The 19,719-nt window shown below is 57.2% G+C and overlaps 1 protein-coding gene across 4 annotated transcripts in view; it reads left to right on the top strand.

The window, feature by feature from the left end:
- Positions 1–19,719, top strand: part of BOP1 (BOP1 ribosomal biogenesis factor) — a 110,894-nt gene that overhangs the window by 41,688 nt on the left and 49,487 nt on the right. The window contains exon 1 of one of the 4 annotated variants that reach the window (XM_075124866.1): positions 6,287–6,448. The exons of 2 other annotated variants lie outside the window; for them this stretch is intronic. In XM_075124866.1, the coding sequence (XP_074980967.1) occupies positions 6,302–6,448 (147 nt within the window). In that variant the 5' untranslated portion in view covers positions 6,287–6,301. Of the gene's footprint in view, positions 1–6,286; positions 6,449–7,930; positions 7,979–19,719 lie in introns of those variants that run through there. One more of the 4 variants, XM_048837057.2, reaches the window with a different exon arrangement.

The raw sequence follows: 19,719 nt of genomic DNA, 5'->3' as shown, positions 1-19,719 counted from the left end.
TCCACCTTCCTGGGTCTGACCTCGGAGCATTCAGCATCCTCTGCCCCTCCGTGCGCTTCCCCCAGCGAGTCCGCTCAGGCGGGGCTCCTGGGGAAGCCAGAGGGTCCTGCACCCCAACTCCGCAGTCAGACGTGACTCTCAGCCAGCCAGTAAAACAGAAGGTTTATTAGACGACAGGAACATGGTCTAAAACAGAGCTTGCAGGTGCAGAGAACGGGACCCCTCAGCTGGGTCCATTCTGGGGGGCAGTGAGCCAGACAACCACGTCTGCACTTCACTCCATGTCCCAGCCAGCCCCAAACTGAAAACCCCTCCAGCCCCTCCTCCTCTGGGCTTTGTTCCTTTCCCGGGCCAGAAGGTCACCTGATTCCTTTGTTCTCCAACCCTTCAGCTCTCACCTTGCAGGGGGGGAAGGGCCCAGGCCATCAGTTGCCAGGAAACAGGGTGTCGGCCATTCTCTGTGTCCAGACCCCTTCACACACCTGCCCTCTAGGGCTCTGCAATGATCATACACCCTTACTCCACCCCCTAGATACTTAAGAACTGCCTAGGGGAAACTGAGGCACCCCCACACTATTCAGAGGAAACATTAAGAACAGTCCCACTTCGTCACATCTCTCCCCCCTTCGAGATCGAACTGAGCGGGGTCACTTTAGCCGGTGACCTGGGGAAGTTCGAAGCCACCAATGTTCCCATGGATGCCCCAGCATCTCTCCCGTTCCTTGGTAGGAGTTACACCAGGCCCCTCCGGTTTCACGCCCTCCCTTAGGTCAGGGGTGGTCGATAGCACTCGCAGGCCGCATGTGGGAAGGTTTATGCAGCCCATGCCCTTTGGCCACCCCAAGAATGTCTCCCCATTGACCATCACCTTCTGCTCCCACTGGAGGTCCGAGGGGCCTGGCCCCAGGAAACTCCACACCGACATATAGGTTGGGGTCAGGAGTGGGAGCCTGTCCACCTCCCCACCCATCTGGCTGACGGAGTCTATGGCCTTGGGACCCAGCAAGGGAGCTAGACACCGGGGCTTTTCCGCAGGGTCCCCCTAGTTCAAATCTCCAGCCTGCTCAAAGGCAGTGAGGTGGGCATCCACCTCCCCCCCATCCTTAACCAGGGGCAGCAATTTAGTCTCGAGGTTCCCTGCGGAACTGGCACCCCGGGGTCTATCCCCACTCACCCCGGGGAGGTCCCCTAGGCCTCTCCGCTCCCCCAACGCCAGTTCATGCTGCTGCTGCTTCTGCAGCTCTTTCTCGGGCTCTCGCTGTCTCCCACGGTCCTCTTGCTCTCTCGGACTCAGCTCCAATCCCGTCCGTCTCGATCCCCCGATGGGGAACCCGATCGTGAAGACCCTCGTCTGGTCGGGGACAGGAGTCTTGGCGATGCCTGGCTCCCACTCCAGCTGCTCCCAGATCCTGCTATAGCCCCAGTTGGGGTCAGGAATCTGTTCCTTAGAGCGGTCATCCTCCTCCAGCTGCACGATTAACTCTGCTTTGGTGAACTTTCCAAAGCTCAACCCTCTCTTTTTGCACAGGGTTACAATGTCCTTCTTAAGGAGACGGTGACAGGCCGTCACTCCGCTCCTCCCAAGCTGTTGTGGACTCACAGGTCCGTGTGTTCTCAGCTCCCCACGGTTTCCAGGGAGAACCCCTAGTGTGCCAGCCCTTCTCCAGGTCACCACCTCTTTGCCAGGGTCGAGCGGCAGACTCCTCCGCCCCTGAGACTGCTCACTGCAGTCCCCAGGGGGACCCCATTACTGCACAGTCCCTCTCGCTGGTCACACACTCCCAGGGGTTAACCGCCCCCCGAAACCGCTCCTTTCTGAGCCTTCAGCAGGCCTGGTCCTCGGCAATCCCCCTTCGTGTTACTGCTCCCCAGTCACTTACTGCAGGAAGCGCCATCCACGGGGTGCAGTACATCCCACCACTGCCACCAGTTGTCACGGAGTCCCTGGGCGATGCTCTGGAACTGCTCCCCATGAAGCCAGTCAGGACTCTGGGGTAGTCGCCTTTCTGTGAGCAGCCTGTCTTCAGGACACGCAGCTCACACAGCTTCCACCTTCCTGGGTCTGACCTCGGAGCATTCAGCATCCTCTGCCCCTCCGTGCGCTTCCCCCAGCGAGTCCGCTCAGGCGGGGCTCCTGGGGAAGCCAGAGGGTCCTGCACCCCAACTTCGCAGTCAGACGTGACTCTCAGCCAGCCAGTAAAACAGAAGGTTTATTAGACGACAGGAACATGGTCTAAAACAGAGCTTGCAGGTGCAGAGAACGGGACCCCTCAGCTGGGTCCATTCTGGGGGGCAGTGAGCCAGACAACCACGTCTGCACTTCACTCCATGTCCCAGCCAGCCCCAAACTGAAAACCCCTCCAGCCCCTCCTCCTCTGGGCTTTGTTCCTTTCCCGGGCCAGAAGGTCACCTGATTCCTTTGTTCTCCAACCCTTCAGCTCTCACCTTGCAGGGGGGGAAGGGCCCAGGCCATCAGTTGCCAGGAAACAGGGTGTCGGCCATTCTCTGTGTCCAGACCCCTTCACACACCTGCCCTCTAGGGCTCTGCAATGATCATACACCCTTACTCCACCCCCTAGATACTTAAGAACTGCCTAGGGGAAACTGAGGCACCCCCACACTATTCAGAGGAAACATTAAGAACAGTCCCACTTCGTCACACGTGGCACTTGCCGTCTCTCTGGAGCGGGGCTGTGAGCCTGGTGCAGAGCATTGTCCTGGGCTCCGATCCTGAAGGATGGCTCTGAAGGGGCTGTCGTCCTGGATGCGCCCTGGGCCCTCCTCTGCTCTCTCCCCGCACTGGCAGGAAATGTCTCTTTAATGGGCTGTGCTGGAGCAGGGGCTGTTTTCCGAGCAGCGGGAATGTTGACACAGAAGACTGGGGCTGGTTCTTGTTGGCAGGTCCCTGGGGGCTGCTCTGCTGGGTTGTGGGGTGCGCTCACCATGCCGCCTGGTCCTGCCTAGCGTGGTGGAGCCAGGCTGGCGGGGGGGAAAGATGCAGGTGCATATAGAACCTGCGGGGGGGGGGGGGGGGGGGGGGGGGCTGTGGTACCCGTTGAACCATCATCTTATGGCAGGGATTTAATCCCACTGCCTTTCCTCCCGCTCTAGCTCTGCACCCAGCTGGCTGAGAGAGGAGGGTCCCCCGGGGTTGTGCGGGGCCTGGTTAGAGCCAGCATGTGGCTGGCTCTCTGTGGGAGTGAGGGGCAGAAGCATCTCTGAGCTCGCCCAGAAAGAGGGTCCCCCGCCTGAGTCCCGAGCAGAGCAGAGGCCCTGGGCAGGCGTTAGCTGGTGCTGCTGGAACTGTTCCTGCCCCGGGGCCGGGGGAGGGAAAGCTGGCCAGCCCTCGTGTGTCCACTGGCCCCAAGCAGTGTCCTACAGGCCGCTGTCCAGTGGCTTGTGCCCTGGGCTGCCACCCACCTGCACAGGGCCCCTTCCCGCTCTTCCCCCTCCCTGGCCTGTTCTCAGAGCCAGCAGAGGAGCTGTGCTCAGCCTTCGCCTCTCATAATCTTTAACGAGCTGGGCCTGCTCTGCAGAGAAGCAAGATGCTGGCAGTTGCTTTACAGGGGAGGCCAGCAGGGGGTTCTGGCAATCAGGCTGCAAGCAAGGCAGCCCCGTGGGTGCAGGCAGCACCCCGAAGAGGAGTTAATGGTCATATTCAGATCAGATTGACACTCGGTGTCTGGGCACAGCCCTGGGTGCTGGCTGCAGCCAGCTCAGGCTGTCGGCTGGTGCTGGCAGCTCCCCAGTCGATTTGGATCCAGTCCCCACCCTAAAATCAAGTAACTGTCTTGTGTGGGTTCCCCCTCCCCCCCCGCTAGAGGACCCCGAACATCCCTCCCGTGCAGTGTTCACTGGCCTCCCCTCTGGCCCATGCCTCATTAGCTGTCCTGCCTTGAACCATGGGGTTCGGCCTGCTGCCCCAAGAGCCATGGAGGGGGCCCTGTAGGGTGAGGGTTGGGGGAATGGAGATATCCCCTCCCCAAAGGGGTCTTTCCCAGCAGTGCAGCCACTTGGAGCAGCTTCCGAGCTGGGCTGGCCCAAAGTGCTGAGCAGGGCTGTAGTGGTGAACCTCCCATACGGCCTGAGGAAAGCTGCGTCCGTCCGTCCCGTGTCGTCGTCCCCCCCCCCCCCCCCCCCCCCCCGTGAAGCAACCCGTGTCCAGCTCAGAGCAGTGGGGAAACTTCGGGGGGCGGCCGGTGGGGGGGTATCTCCACCTCTGGCCCTGGTGTAAATTCTCTGTGGCCGTCCCTTACCACAACCTTCCTCTACAGCGATGGGACCGGGCTGTTCCCTGCAGCTGTGTGGGTGCAGCCCCGCCTCTCCAAGCCCCCCCTTGCTGGTGTGTGCCCGGCGGGGTAGACGCGTGGTGGATGAACACCATTGAGGCGGTGTCCCTGTGTCTATGGCGAAGTCCCAGAGACACCTGCCGGGCTCCGGGCTCTAGCGAGGAAGGCAGAGTGCTGTGGGGCACGCGGGGGTCTGCGTCCCCTTTGGGAGCAGCTCCCAAGGTGTCGAGAACGGAAAAGTCCAAGCAGCGTCAAAGCAGAAAGTGGAACCTGCCAACATTAACACTTGATTTGGGCTTGTGGGAGCAGAAGCCAAAACGGAGGAATCTTGGCTGGGGAGAGGGAAACTTTCTGCTGCGGGCAGTAAGTCGGCCGGGGGTTGGGGGGGAGCCATTGACAGGCTCGTGCACCGGCTGCCGGCATCTGGGGAGCAGGGGCAGTGCTGTGGGGCGTGGGTGGAGGCTGGGGTCGGGAAGGCCCCTTGGCTTGTGGCTAAGCAGCGTCTGCCTCGGTTGCTTTGCTGTGCCTTGCTCGGTGGCCCTGTCTCTGGGGCTGCACCACGGGGGAATAGCGGTGCGGGCGTCCTGGCTACGTCGCACTGGCCTGAAAAGAGCACGGTCAGAGGCCCGTAGATGGCCTAGCGCAAGGGGGCTGCAGCTCAGCGGGGGGCTGGCCTGAGGGGGGACCCCACGTTTGGGTGCTGCCCAGCGTGGGGTGGGAGGGCAGCTTTCTGCCCAGAGCCCACGTGTGTGCCTGCCGCTCGCTCTCGCTCCGAGCCCGTTGGGAAGAGGAGGTCTGGCCCCGAGGCCCACGGCCCTTCCAGGTGCAGGGTGAGACGCACCGACAGGAAAGCCGCTGACAGCTGGCTTTGCTAAAGAAAACAACCCTCCATAAATCAGGCCTGGCTGCGGCTGGGGGAGAGCACCAAGGCAGCCTCTGCCGTCCCCACCATGGTCTGGGAGGAGAGGAAGCAAGTGAGCGCTTTCCCCCTCATTAACTGCCTTAAAGCTTCCTGTGTGTGGTGGGGGAACCCAGCTGATCGTGCCTCTTTGCCAGGAGATGCTCTGCCACCCCCACTGCCACCCCCCCCCCCCGGTTTCGTGGCATGGGGACCCCGCTTGCCAGCCTTAGCGGTGGGGGAGCAGGGCTCTGTCTCAGTCCAAGCCAGGGCTGGGGTGTGGGGAGAGGTGGTGGCCGGGGCCTAGGTGCAGCTCAGGGCGTAGAGCCAGGGACCAGCCTCTTGGGCTGCAGGACTGCTCCCCCTTGCTCTTGTGCCAATGCAAGGGAACAGCATTTGCCCCAGGTCCTGCTCTGCTGCCAGGCTCGGGGACCCGGGGCTGTGCCGCAGCCCCATGCCCTGGGTGTTCCTAAACCTCCGACCGCCAGTAGCTGGGAGGGGACGATGGGGGATGAGTCACGCGGTAATCCCCTTGTTCTGTTCACTCCCTGTGAAGCCCTGGCCCCCAGCCGCTGCGTCTGCCGGGCTAGGTGGACCATTGGTCTGGCCCGGTGTGGCCGTTCTCGTGTTACGGTGAGATTGCCACTCTGGGGGCACAGCTTCCTGAATGCTGCTGGGGAAGCTGCCATTGGCGATGCCCGGACTCGGCTCAGCCTGGCCACGGGGGAGCAGATAGCCGTCAGGGGGCCAGCCCTGCTGATGGGCACCCGCAGGAGGTCACAGGCGCCTTGCAGGCTGTCCTCCCATTCTAGTGCTGAGTGGGCCCTATGCTATCCACTCTCTACCTTTGCCGCCTGGTCCTTGTGGCTGTGACAGGGCCAGGAAGAGGGGTGAAGTGGAGGGGGGTGGCCACTGGCTGTGAAAAGCTCATTTGTGCTGGGGTCTCCAGGACACAGACCTGCTGCCCCTTCCCCTCTGTCTCCAGGGAGCAGAGCCAGCAACCAAGCGTGCTCAGGAAAGTGACTCCTGTGGTTGTCAGCCAGGTGCGTTCTGAGGACAGCCTGTTAGCAGCTGGGGGGCAGCTTGCACGTCCAGAGGTTTGTTACTTACAGGGATGTGGGGCTGTGGGAGTCACGTACTGATCAGCCCATGGGGAAGAAGGCTGCCTGCAACCAGACCAGACAGCTGCGGTCTGGCTCGGCTGCCCAGCAGGCCGGCAAGGGCTGCATCCTCTTCCTGCAGAGGGAAGCCATTGGCCCAGGTAAGGCAAAGCCGAGGCCTGCTTCACCCCGTGGAGGGGTCCAGAGTCCTGCGCCCTGTCCCTTCCTGCGCTGTCATCCGTGGCCTGTCCGGTGTCTGTGGAAGGTCTCCTTCCAAGTTGGGGCCCGGTGAGTACTCTCCTGCTGCACCCCTGCCGTGGGATCCCACACAGCTTTAATCTGGGGGCAAGGCCTGCCCCCTGAGCAGTCGCCCCAGGAGTCTGTCCCCCCCGGTGTGCTCCTCCTACTTACCACTAGAGCGTTGTACAGCCCTGCCTCATAATGCCACCTTGTGAGGCCAGCTGGTAAGATCCCCTTTTACAGAGAGGGAAACTGAGGCACGGGGGCAAAGTAATCTGCCCTAGGTCACCCAGAGAGTCCGTGTCAAAGCTGGGAAGGGATCCCAGGAGTCCTGCTCCAAGCACTGGACTCCGATGCCTCCCCTTTGGACTCTGGAATCGATATTGGTTTTAACACACCAGCCAAGGGCTTGGGGAGGGGCCAGGGTGTCTGTTCTGAGCTCTCGGGACTCATTGTGCTGTCCAGCTGACCCCTGGCTCCTGGTCCGCATGTCTGCGTGCTCGCTCTCCTCCTGGGATGCCGGCTGCTCCCCCAGCCCCTTCCCCTTCCCCGTGCCGCTCGCTCCAGTTGGAGCTGACGTGCACTATTTGTCAGAGATAAAAAATAGCGGAGAAGGCCTGGAAAGACAGGAGGCACAGGAAGGCAGTTTGGTAGTTCGAGACAGAGGAGCAGAATTAACGTGCAGTGGGGGATTTGGAGTGAACACTGCCTGCATTGTAATCCGATAGGGGCAAGGGAAAAAAGAGAGACCGAGAGAGAGAGACTGACCCCGCGGCCCCAGGAGAGAAGTGGGGAGTAGGAATGAGGAGAGAGTGAAGAATTCCAGAGGTGGACTGGCTTCCTCTTTCACCAGACAGACACAAGGGAGCCGGGCAGCGAGCCAGCCCCGTACCTGCACTTCCAATCTGAGCCATTGACAGCTGGAGCTGCTTTGGAAGGGGGAAGGGGAGGAGATGGAGGCGGGGAGGGGGGGTGCTCCGGCACTGGAGGGAAACCGCACAGCCCAAGCCAGAAGCGATTGCTGCTGTCGAGGGGAGAGGCCTGCTTTCTAAACAATAGGATTAAAGCAGGCAAATGCAATGTGGGGCGGAAGGGGGGCATCCCCCGGGCACCCTGTGCTCCCTCAAAGGTGTCATCTGGGCCTGGTGCTGGGTCTGACGGGCTCCTTTCTTTCAGCCTAGGGAAGGGGCAGCCTGTGCCTGTGTTGGTCACTCGGCCCCGGAGCCAGGGCTGCTGGTGTTGGCGCTGGGGAGTCCCACCTGGCCGGCATTGAGTGTGCGAGCCCGGCAGTGGGGTGAGGCAAGGCAGGGGAGGAAAACACCTAGCAGCAGCTAAATCAGGGGAAGAAAGGGCTGCTGAGCGCTCGCCCCAGCAGGGTCACATGTGTTTCCTGGCAGCCTGGCAGGTGCGGAGCAGGGATGCCGGCAGAGCGCCGTGTGATGGATCATGTGGTGAGCGCGGCAGCTCGTTCCCTGATGCGTGGGGACAGGTAGTCCACAGCGGAGGGCCTGGCTGGGGCAGACTTTCCGTGGCTGGGCCTGGGTACCCTGTCAGGCTGGGCAGGCCAGCTCCGGGGGTGGGCGGGGCTGGGGCAGCAGGGGGGCCTACCCCTGACATGGCAGATTGCACCACGCAGCTGTTAGCCACTCTGTGGAGACGGTCTGCTACATGTCGACACCCCCGTCCGCCGTGCAATTGCACAAGAGCGGTGGAGGAGCGACAGCCCCATCAAGGTGGTGTGTGGCTGGCTTGTCCCTCTGCTCCCCACAGGCAGCCAGCTCACACAGCTTCGCTCCCTTCCCTGTTCCACACGCGGCCTCCACGTGGGCTGCACGCAGTGCGTGGAGACCGAGGGCTTGGAGCCTCCAGCCCGGCTGAACTCTTGGGGGCTGCTGGGCCAGACGCGCTCTGCATGCCTTAGCCAGGAGTGCTGTTGGAATACGTCCTTTCGGGCTGCTGGAGCTAGGCCTGCCCGTGCAGACTCTTCCCGACTCCACGGGGAGGGTGACATTCGCAGATGGTCCAAGGGCTTCCCTCTGGCTTCTCTTTAGCGTTTTCTTTACACCTACCTTCCCCCACGGTACCTGCACTGAGGCAGGGTTAGACCTGCTGACCCTTGCGGTCCCTGGGGTTCTCTGATTCTGCCCGTATGGCTCGCGGCACAGCTGTCTGCAGGTGCCCACCGCTGCTTGCTGGGCCTACGGTACTTCAGGGGAGAAACTCCAGCTCTGTGGCCATTCTCTCCAGGACGATGCTTCCCCAGGTTCCGGCCCAGTGATTTCAGAGGAAACGGCAGTTTTCTAAAAGCTGTGGCCAGCAGATCTAGGCTTGCAGCTTTGGGTGGCAGGGGCCAAGAGCCAGTGCTCTGGTCTTCCCAGGCCCTTTCCAAGTTACCTGCTGCCACTCCTGTGACCTCGGGTGTGACAAAGTGGGACTGTTCTTAATGTTTCCTTTGAATACTGTAGGGGTGCCTCGGTTTCCCCAATGCATTTCTTAAGTCTCTAGGTGGTGCGATAAAGGGGGGTAATTGTTGGAGAGCAAAGGGCCAGTGTACATAAATGGCTGACACTGTCTCCTGGCAACTGATGGCCTGGGCCCTTCTCCCCTGCAAGGTGAGAGCTAAAGGGGCTGAAGAATGAGTCAGTTGGAGGCTGGCTGGGGTCGTGGAGTGAAGTGCGGACATGGTTGTCTGGCTCACTGCCCCCCAAAATGGACCCGGCTGAGGGGTCCTGTTCTCTGCACCTACAAGCTCTGTATTAGACCGTGTTCCTGTCGTCTAATAAACCTTCTGTTTTGCTGGCTGGCTGAGAGTCACGTCTGACTGCAAAGTTGTGGGACAGGACCCTCTACCTTCCCCAGGAGCCCTGCCTGGGTGGACTCACTGTGGGAAGCGCACAGAGAGGCAGAGGATGCTGAATGCTCCGAGGTTAGACCCAGGAAGGTGGAAGCTGTGTGAGCTGTTTGCCCTGAGGCTGCTCCCAGAGAGGAGACCTCACCAGAGTCCTGCCTGGCTTCGTAGGGAGCAGTTCCAGGGCATCGCCCGGGGACTCCGTGACCCCGGGCCAGAGGATGCTGGGCAGTTCTTGGCCAGGGGGGTGGTGGGTGTGACACAAGGGTCTCTAGGAAAGGTGCATTGAGTCCTGGGGAGGGGAATCAACGCTGACGTCCCTCCAAAGGTTGCTTTATGGAAGAGCTCCACAGGCTGACAGTGGGGTTTGTTTGACCTGTCCATGTTGCACTCAAACCCAGAGCCTGGTGACTAGAATCAGTCAGGCCCTACTGCAACTCCTGCCCCGCAAACCTCCCTGCATGCACAGCGTAACCAACTGTACAGGGAAGTGGAGAGGTCAGAAAGCCGCAAAGAATATAGTGAAACATGGTAGGGTGTAAGCGGGTCCATCCCCGTGTGCTGGGTTTGGGATTTGAAGAAGAGGGTTGGAGGCATGGGCCATATGGCGTGTTTGATCCCAATGCATCTGAGACCAGAAGAGATGTATGTGGTGGTGGATTTCCTCTTAACCAGCAAGATGAATGTTGCATCCGTCTAGGGCCCCAGGGTGCTCAGTGTGGAGCCGGAGAGCTACCGAAAGCAGAGATGGAGGAAATCAATATGCCATGGCCGTTTCAGATGGAGTTCCCTGGTGGCCTGAGGGAGCAGTCCTGCCTGTGTTCCTGTGTCCAGTCCTGCCCCCACTTAGCAGTCATCCGCACCTCCCTCTTCCCGTGGTGCTTCCTGGGGGCTAGCCTTGTTTCAGAGCGTGGGGGGAAGGTGGGGGAATGGCAGAGAGACAGCCCCTGTTCAACTGGCTGGGCACAGCCCCCCTCCCCAGCCATCTGCGGGTTCCTGGAGGATTAAGAGGAGGAAATCTGGAATTGGGTTACTCTCAATATTGAACCTGCCATTATGGTGTGTTTTATTTTGTTCTGTTCCGATAGGATTGGATGCAGCCTCCTTTTTAGCCCTTAATGGCTTGGCTTTGAGAATTTCCTTCAAAATTACACCACTGGCTTCCTGTTCTCAGAGCTCCCTGGAGCCCCGCAGCCTTGTGCAAGGGTTGGGGGAAATTGATCCCTGGAGCAGAGCTGGAGCCTGGGACTGGTGCTGCTGCCGTTCTGTGTTGGGTTTTCTTGTTTTTTCTTTTGAGTGTTTCACTCGCCCCGTGGGAGCAGGGGCTGAGCGCTCGTAAACTGAGATCTTGGTTAGTGCATGCATTTGCCTGGGAGAACACCCCGCCGCCAGGAGTCTGCAGTGCAGCTTCCCCCTTCCCAGCTGGGGCCTGAGGGGGTCCGGGCGGAAGGGAGAAAGGGTCTGTCACCCCAGGCGTGGTCGCTGCTGCTGTTCTGATGGGCTCCCACTTCCATCCGCCTGTCCTGGGGCCCTCTGCATGGGCCGCGCCTGGCCGTGCTGGTGGCATAGTGAATGACCAGGCAGGTGGGCGAGTAGGGCACGGGCTCCAGTCAGTGAGAAGTTGAAGTGTCATCTGAGAGCGGGCGGGGGGTCCTTCCTGTTCTCGCCGTGAGGCTCCCCGTTTGGCGACTGTGGATGGCGCTACCCAGACCCTCTAGCCGGGCTGACTCCATTTGTGTAAACCCGTGTGTTCAAGGGTTGCAGTCCCTGCTGCAGAACGGCTGTGTTTGGAGCCAGGTGTGCACCTTTGCATTTCTCTCACCTCCTTCCCTTGCCCTGCGACCTACATGCGGGTGCTCTCCTCCTGACAGCTTGCTTGCAGGCAGCCAGGGCTGTCTAGGTGCCTGGCGGTTCGGCCAGGCCCTGTCTCCACCGTTGTAGAGAATGCCTGGAGCTGGCGATGCCAGCTGAACCGGCCATGCTGCTGGTGCTGTTTGCACTGGAAGCCACGGGGCTGCCCCCACTGGCCCAGTGTGCCGAGCTCCATTTGGGAACTACCCCAGAGCCCTGCGTGAGCAGTGCGGCTGGCCACCGGGGACTGTCCGCGCTGGAGTTCTCCCTCGATGGTAACTCAGGGCAGTTAACATGCTTGCAGAGGTTATTCTGGACATTTCCCAAACGGCTGTAGCCTGAAACAAGCCCTCGTGGTTTACCCTGGGGATCAGCCCATCGCTCAGCGCTTCCTTGGCAGCCGGTGACCTTGACATTAAAAAAAAAAGGTTAGTGATGGCCAGCGCGGTGGGGTCGGTGCTCTGAAGTCGCAGAATGCTGTGCTGCAACAGATGGCAGGGCTGCCGTGTGTGGCTGTGCAAAACCACAGTGCTTCTGAGCACGCTCCCCAGTAGCGGAGGAGCCCGGCTGTCCCTGACCTGGGCTTTGCAGGCCTGGCCCTCCCCGATTGCTTTCCCATGCTGTACGTCCGGCCCGCAGCCAGTTCCCATCGGTAATGCTGAGATTGTTGGGGAAAGACCCTTCCTCTGGTGAATGGACTGCGGGCTGTTCCCGCTGGGCAGCTCTGATGGGGCTCCTCACCGAGACCGGGCCCAGCCGTTCGTCCCCAGCTGCGGCCGCCTGAGGTGGGCGGTGAGCCCCGCTTTCGCCCTGCGCGCACTAACGCTGTGTGTGCGGTGTGGCCCGTGGGTGCACGGCGCCGGGCAGAGAGCCGGCGTAGGCCTGGTCTTCCCCAGTGAACGGCCAGATTCAGCCCTGGGGCGGCTCCACCTGCGGTAGCTGAGGCAGAAGCTGTACGGTGGGCAAGGTGCAGACGTTTTTCTTGCCACGCTGTGTCTGCCCCCGGCGGCTGCGGCAGCTGCCACCAGCGGGGGGCGCGTGCCCGTTGTCCAGAGGCAGCTTTAGGGTGACGGCGGGCACGGTGAGCGCTCACGTCTCCAGACCGTTTCCGTTCTCTTCTCGCTCAGAACAGCCGGTCGCGTTTCTCGCATTCAGTGCGGGGGGAGAAGGAACAGCTGCTCCAGCAGGATTTGTTGGGCATGCACCTGAGCGGGGCAAGGCTGGGGGGTTCAGGCGGGCCCAGAGAGAACTCCTGTCCCTGCTGGTTGGAGAAACGTGAGTCTGAAATGTAGACATGGAGGGGTGTTTGAAACAGTGGGTTGGAGCTGAGTGGGAAGCCGAGGGGGCCGTATCTTCCTCACCGGTCACTCCCCAGCCAGTCGGTGATCAGCTGGCAAAGACAAGTGAGGGCATTTCCTGTTGTTCCCTGTCTCCCACTTAGGGGACAAGATCCCAAAGCTCTGTTACCGCTGAGGGTTGCAGACTGTCCTGTTATATCCTGCCACCTGTCGTTCAGTCCCTACCACAATGTGTGCAGGGTGTGCAGCCCTGCTGAATTAGGGGGTGTTGGCAGCTAGGCGCCTTCCTGTTGACTCTGCAGTTTGAATGTGGCATGCAAGGTTTTTTGTTTTGAATATTAGCTGTTCTATACTTTCCCACACACCTGCTCCCTCCTCCCCAGAGCTGAGCCCTTGGTAAGTCTGTGACACGTTTCTAGGTGTGCACCCCGTCCCTTCCAGCCCCAGAGTGCAGCAAGGGAAAAGGTGTGGGAACTGGAAGCATAGGAGCTATACAGACGTTTCTCTTGCAGCTGTCTTATCAGATTAGCTCTCTCCTCCAGCACAGGGCTGCAGCAGTCCTGGAGGAGATGGTTACAGAGCCAAGGCCGGCAATCCCTGGCTGGGGTGTTCCCCGCTGTTCTTTTTTCAGAGTCATAGCCGTGTTAGTCTGTATCAGCAAAAACAACGAGAAGTCCTTGTGGCACTTTAGAGACTAACCAATGTATTTGGGCATGAGCTTTCGTGGGCTAAAACTCACTTCATCAGATGCATGAAAAATACAGTAGGCAGGTATAAATATACAGCACATGAAAAGATGGGAGTTGCCTTATTGTGACGAAGCAGGACTCTTCTTAATGTTTCCTCTGAATATTGTGGGGGTGCTTCAGTTTCCCCTATGCAGTTCTTAGGTGATGAGGGTGTATGGTCATTGCAAAGCCCTGGAGGGCAGGGGTGTGCAGGGGTCTGGACACAGAGAATGGCTGACACCCTGTTTCCTGGCAACTGATGGCCTGGGCCCTTCCCCCCTGCAAGGTGAGAGCTAAAGGGTTGGAGAACAAAGGAATCAGGTGCCCTCCTGGCCCAGGAAAGGGACAAAGCCCAGAGGAGGGGGGGCTGGAGGGGGAGTCAGTTTGGGGCTGGCTGGGAACATGGAGTGAAGTGCAGACATGGTTGTCTGGCTCACTGTCCCCCCAAAATGGACCCAGCTTGAGGGGTCCTGTTCTCTGCACCTACAAGCTCTGTTTTAGACCATGTTCCTGTGGTCTAATAAACCTTCTGTTTTACTGGCTGGCTGAGAGTCCCATCTGACTGCGAAGTTGGGGGGCAGGACCCTCTGGCTTCCCCAGGAGCTCCACCTGAGTGGACTCGCTGTGGGAAGCATACGGAGGGGCAGAGGATGCTGAATGCTCAGAGGTCAGACCCAGGAAGGTGGAAGCTGGGTGAGCTGTGTGTCCTGCAGACAGTCTGCTCACAGAAAGGAGAGTTCCCCAGAGTCCTCCCTGACTTCATGGGGAGCAGTTCCAGACCATCGCCCAGGGACGCCGGGACAACTGGTGGCAGCGGTGGGATGTACTGCTCCCTATGGATGGCACTCCCTGCCATAAGTGACTGGGGAGCAAAACGAAGGGGGATTGATGAGGACCAGGCGTGCTGAAGGCTCAGAGAGGAGTGGTTTCGGGGGGGCGGTTAACCCCGGGAATATGTGACCAGCGAGAAGGACTGTGCAGTAATGGGGTCCCCTGGGGACTGCGGTGAGCAGTCTCGGGGGCGGAGGAGCCAGCGGCTTGGCCCTGGGAGAGAGAAGGACTTTTACAGTAACAGGGTTCCCCTGGGGATTGCAGCGAGCGGTCCAAGGGGCGGAGGAGTCTGCAGCTTGACACTGGCAAAGAGGTGATGACCTCAAGAAGGGCTGGCACACTAGGGGTTCTCCCTGGAAACCATGGGGAGCTGAGAGCACACAGGCCTGTGAGTCCACAACACCTTGGGAAGAGCGAAGTGATGGCCTGTCACCATCTCCTTAAGAAGGACATTGTAACCCTGTGCAAAAAGAGAGGGTTGAGCGTTGGAAAGTTCACCAAAGCAGAGTTAATCGTGCAGCTGGAAGAGGATGACCGCTCTAAGGAACAGATTCCTGACCCAAATGGGGCTATAGCAGGATCTGGGAGCAGCTGGAGTGGTAGCCAGACATCCCCAAGACTCCTGTCCCCGACCAGACGTGGGTCTTCACGATCGGGTTCCCCATCTGGGGATTGGAGATGGACGGGATTGGAGCTGAGTCCGAGAGAGCAAGAGGACTGTTAGAGACAACGAGAGCCCGAGAAAGAGCTGCAGAAGCAGCAGCAGCATGAACTGGCGGTGGTGGGGTGGAGAGGCCTAGGAGACCTCCCTGGGGAGAGTGGGGATAGACCCTGAGGGGCCAGTTCCGCAGGGAACCTCGAGACTAAATTGCTGCCCCTGGTTAAGGGGGGGATGTGGATGCCCACCTCACTGCCTTTGAGCAGGCTGGAGATTTGAACCAGGGGGACCCTGCGGGAAAGCCCCGGTGTCTAGCTCCCTTGCTGGGTCCCAAGGCCATAGACTCCGTCAGCCAGATGGATGGAGAGGTGGACAGGCTCCCACTCCTGACCCCAACTTATATGTCTGTGTGGAGTTTCCTGGGGTCAGGCCCCTCGGACCCCCAGTGGGAGTGGAAGGTGAAGGTCAATGGGGAGACATTCCTGGGGTGGCGAGATCCTGGGACAGAGAGAACTGTTGTCAGGCCCCGGGTGGTGCAGGCTCACCAGATGCTAAAGGGCTGTGTAAGCTGGTCCCAGGGATTAAGCCCCTTGCCCTGCCTATGACCCAGATCCCTGTGCAGACACAGAAGGGGTCAGGCTGGCTGGTCGTTGAGGTTCTCCAGGATATCAGCTGAGAGACCCTGTTGGGGAGTGACTGTGTCTCTTTGGGACAGGATCCAGGCCCTGCTCCTGTAACGGCCGAGGGTTTGAATTTGAATCCAGGGAACCAGTTGGCAGAGAGGGAAATGGTCAGTGAAAATGCAGATGACCTGGCTGACAGCGGGGAGGAGCTGCTAGGCTCAGGCTGCCTGCCTGCCTGTAACTAGCCCCCTGGGCCTGGGTGGGACAGAAAGATGCTCCCTGCCCCCTTGCACACCAGAGAAGGGACTTGTCAAAGTTCCTTCCTGACTCTGAACTCTAGGGTACAGATGTGGGGACCTTCATGAAAACCCCCCTAAGCTTATTTTTACCAGCTTAGGTTAAAACTTCCCCAAGGTACAAACTATTTTACCTTTTGCCCTTGGATTTTACTGCTGCCACCACCAAGCGTCTAACTAATATATAACAGGGAAAGAGCCCGCTTGGAAACGTCTTTTCCCCCCAAAATCCTCCCAAACCCTACACCCCCTTTCCTGGGGAAGGCTTGATAAAAATCCTCACCAATTTGCATAGGTGAGTACAGACCCAAACCCTTGGATCTTAAGAACAATGAAAAGCAATCAGGTTCTTAAAAGAAGAATTTTAATTGAAGAAAAAGTAAAAGAATCACCTCTGTAAAATCAGGATGGTAAATACCTTACAGGGTAATCAGATTCAAAACATAGAGAATCCCTCTCGGCAAAACCTTAAGTTACAAAAAGAGACAAAAACAGGAATATACATTCCCTCCAGCACAACTTATTTTATCAGCCATTTAAACAAAACAGAATCTAACGCATATCTAACTAGATTACTTATTAGCCCTTTACAGGAGTTCTGACCTGCATTCCTGCTCTGGTCCTGGCAAAAACAATCCAGACAGACAGAGAGAACCCTTTGTTTTCTCCCCCTGCCTCCAGCTTTGAAAATATCTTGTCACCTCATTGGTCATTTTGGTCAGGTGGCAGCGAGGTTGTCTTAGCTTCTTAACCCTTTACAGGTGAAAGGGTTTTTCCTCTGGCCAGGGGGGATTTAAGGGTGTTTACCCTTCCCTTTATATTTACGACAGGGCTCATGCTGGCTCTGATGCTGTAAGGAGAGCAGAGAGCCACTGGGACAGCAAGGGCAGCACTGAGCACAGTGGGAGCTGAGACCCCAGCTGAGTGGGGGGAGACACGGGCAGGGGATCTGTTGGGAGTGGCAAGGTGCTTGGTAAGGAAAGTTTGGATGAGCCTAGGCAGCCTTGTGAGCTGATGGCTGTGTCTAGTCAGCAGTGTGGGAAGGCCAGGAGAGTGGAAGATGAGTGTCCCTGGACCTTACCTGTTAGCTAGGTGGAGAAGTGTGACAGTGAAGGAAATGTTTCAGAGTAGCAGCCATGTTAGTCTGTATCCGCAAAAAGGAAAGGAGGACTTGTGGCACCTTAGAGACTAACCAATTTATTTGAGCAGAAGCTTTCGTGAGCTACAGCTCACTTCATCGGATGCACGCAGTGGAAAATACAGTGGGGAGATTTACATACATAGAGAACATGAAACAATGGGTGTTACCATACACACTGTAAGGAGAGTTATCACTTAAGGTGAGCTATTACCAGCAGGAGAGCGGGGGATGTGGGGGGGGAGAAAACCTTTTGTAGTGATGATCAAGGTGGGCCATTTCCAGCAGTTGACAAGAACTTCTGAGGAACGGGGTGGGGGGGAATAAACATGGGGAAATAGTTTTACTTTGTGTAATGACCCATCCACTCCCAGTCTCTATTCAAGCCTAAGTTAATTGTATCCAGTTTGCAAATTAATTCCAATTCAGCAGTCTCTCGTTGGAGTCTGGATTTGAAGTTCTTTTGTTGAAGAATTGCAACTTTTAGGTCTGTAATCGAGTGACCAGAGAGATTGATGTGTTCTCCCACTGGTTTTTGAATGTTATAATTCTTGACGTCTGATTTGGGTCCATTTATTCTTTTGCGTAGAGACTGTCCAGTTTGACCAATGTACATGGCAGAGGGGCATTGCTGGCACATGATGGCATCTATCACATTGGTGGATGTGCAGGTGAACGAGCCTCTGATAGTGTGGCTGATGTGATTAGGCCCTATGATGGTGTCCCCTGAATAGATATGTGGACACAGTTGGCAATGGGCTTTGTGGCAAGGATAGGTTCCTGGGTTAGTGGTTCTGTTGTGTGGTGTGTGGTTGCTGGTGCGTATTTGCTTCAGGTTGGGTGGCTGTCTGTAAGCAAGAACTGGCCTGTTTGCCAAGATCTGTGAGAGTGATGGGTCGTCCTTCAGGATAGGTTGTAGATCCTTGATGATGCGTTGGAGAGGTTTTAGTTGGGGGCTGAAGGTGATGGCTAGTGGCGTTCTGTTATTTTCTTTGTTGGGCCTGTCCTATAGTAGGTGACTCCTGGGTACTCTTCTGGCTCTGTCAACCTGTTTCTTCACTTCAGCAGGTGGGTATTGTAGTTGTAAGAATGCTTGATAGAGATCTTGTAGGTGTTTGTCTCTGTCTGAGGGGTTGGAGCAAATGGGGTTGTATCGTAGAGCTTGGCTGTAGACAATGGATCGTGTGGTGTGGTCTGGATGAAAGCTGGAGGCATGTAGGTAGGAATAGCGGTCAGAAGGTTTTTGGTATAGGGTGCTGTTTATGTGACCATCGCTTATTAGCACCAAAATGTCCAGGAAGTGGATCTCTTGTGTGGACTGGTCCAGGCTGAGGTTGATGATGGGATGGAAATTGTTGAAATCATGGTGGAATTCCTCAAGGGCTTCTTTTCCATGGGTCCAGATGATGAGATGTCATCAATATAGCGCAAGTAGAGTAGGGGCTTTAGGGGACGAGAGCTGAGGAAGCGTTGTTCTAAGTCAGCCATAAAAATGTTGGCATACTGTGGGGCCCTGCGGGTACCCACAGCAGTGCCGCTGATTTGAAGGTATACATTGTCCCCAAATGTAAAATAGTTACGGGTAAGGACAAAGTCACAAAGTTCAGCCACCAGGTTAGCCGTGACATTATCGGGGATAGTGTTCTTGACGGCTTGTAGTCCATCTTTGTGTGGAATGTTGGTGTAGAGGGCTTCTACATCCATAGTGACCAGGATGGTGTTATCAGGAAGATCACCGATGGATTTTAGTTTCCTCAGGAAGTCAGTGGTGTCTCGAAGATAGCTGGGAGTGCTGGTAGCGTAGGGCCTGAGGAGGGAGTCTACATAGCCAGACAATCCTAATTTTCTCATTGAAGTCTGTTTCTGAAGTTTTTTTTGTTGAAGAATGGCCGTTTTGAAGTCTGTTATTGAACATTTAGGGAGACTTAAGTGTTCTGCGACTGGTTTTTAACGTTATAATACTTGACGTCTGATTTGTGTCCATTTATTCTTTTGCATAGAGACTGTCCGGTTTGGCCAATGCACATGGCAGAGAGGTGTTGCTGGCACATGATGGCATATATCACATTGGTAGATGTGCAGGTGAACAAGCCCCTGATGATATGGCTCATGTGGTTGGGTCCTATGATGGTGTCCCTTGAATAGATATGCGGACAGTGTTGGCACTGGGGTTTGTTGCAGGGATTGGTTCCTGGGTTGGTGTTTTTGTTGTGTGGTTGCTGGTGAGTATTTGCTTCAGGTTGGGGGCTGTCTGTAAGCGAGGACTGGCCCGTGTCCCAAGATCTGTGAGAGTGATGGGTCATCCTTCAGGATAGGTTGTAGATCCTTGATGATGCGTTGGAGAGGTTTTAATTGGGGGCTGAAGGTGATGGCTAGTGGCATTCTGTTGTTTTCTTTGTTGGGCCTGTCCTGTAGTAGGTGACTTCTGGGTACCCTTCTGGATCTGTCCATCTATTTCTTCACTTCAGCAGGTGGGTATTGTAGTTGTAAGAATGCTTGGTAGAAATCTTGTAGGTGTTTGTCTCTGTCTGAGGGAGACAGTAGGAGAACACTTCAATCTCCCAGGACACTCAATAACAGACTTCAAAGTGGCCATTCTTCAACAAAAAAACTTCAGAAACAGACTTCAGTGAGAAACTGGAGAACTGGAATTAATTTGCAAACTTGACACCATCAAATTAGGCCTGAATAAAGACAGGGAGTGGCTGGGTCACTACAAAAAATAATTTTCCCTCTGTTGATACTCACACCTTCTTGTCAACTGTTGGGAATGGGCCACATCCACCCTGACTGTATTGGCCTCGTTAGCACTGACCCCCCCCTTGGTAAGGCAACCCCCAGCTTTTCATGTGCTGTATATTTATAGCTGCTTCCTGTAATTTTCACTCGATGCGTCCGATGAAGTGGGTTTTAGCCCCCAA

This window comes from Caretta caretta, chromosome 2 (genome assembly GCF_965140235.1).
Source record: "Caretta caretta isolate rCarCar2 chromosome 2, rCarCar1.hap1, whole genome shotgun sequence".
Taxonomy (NCBI): domain Eukaryota; kingdom Metazoa; phylum Chordata; order Testudines; family Cheloniidae; genus Caretta; species Caretta caretta.
This window is presented reverse-complemented; position numbering and strand designations above follow the sequence as displayed.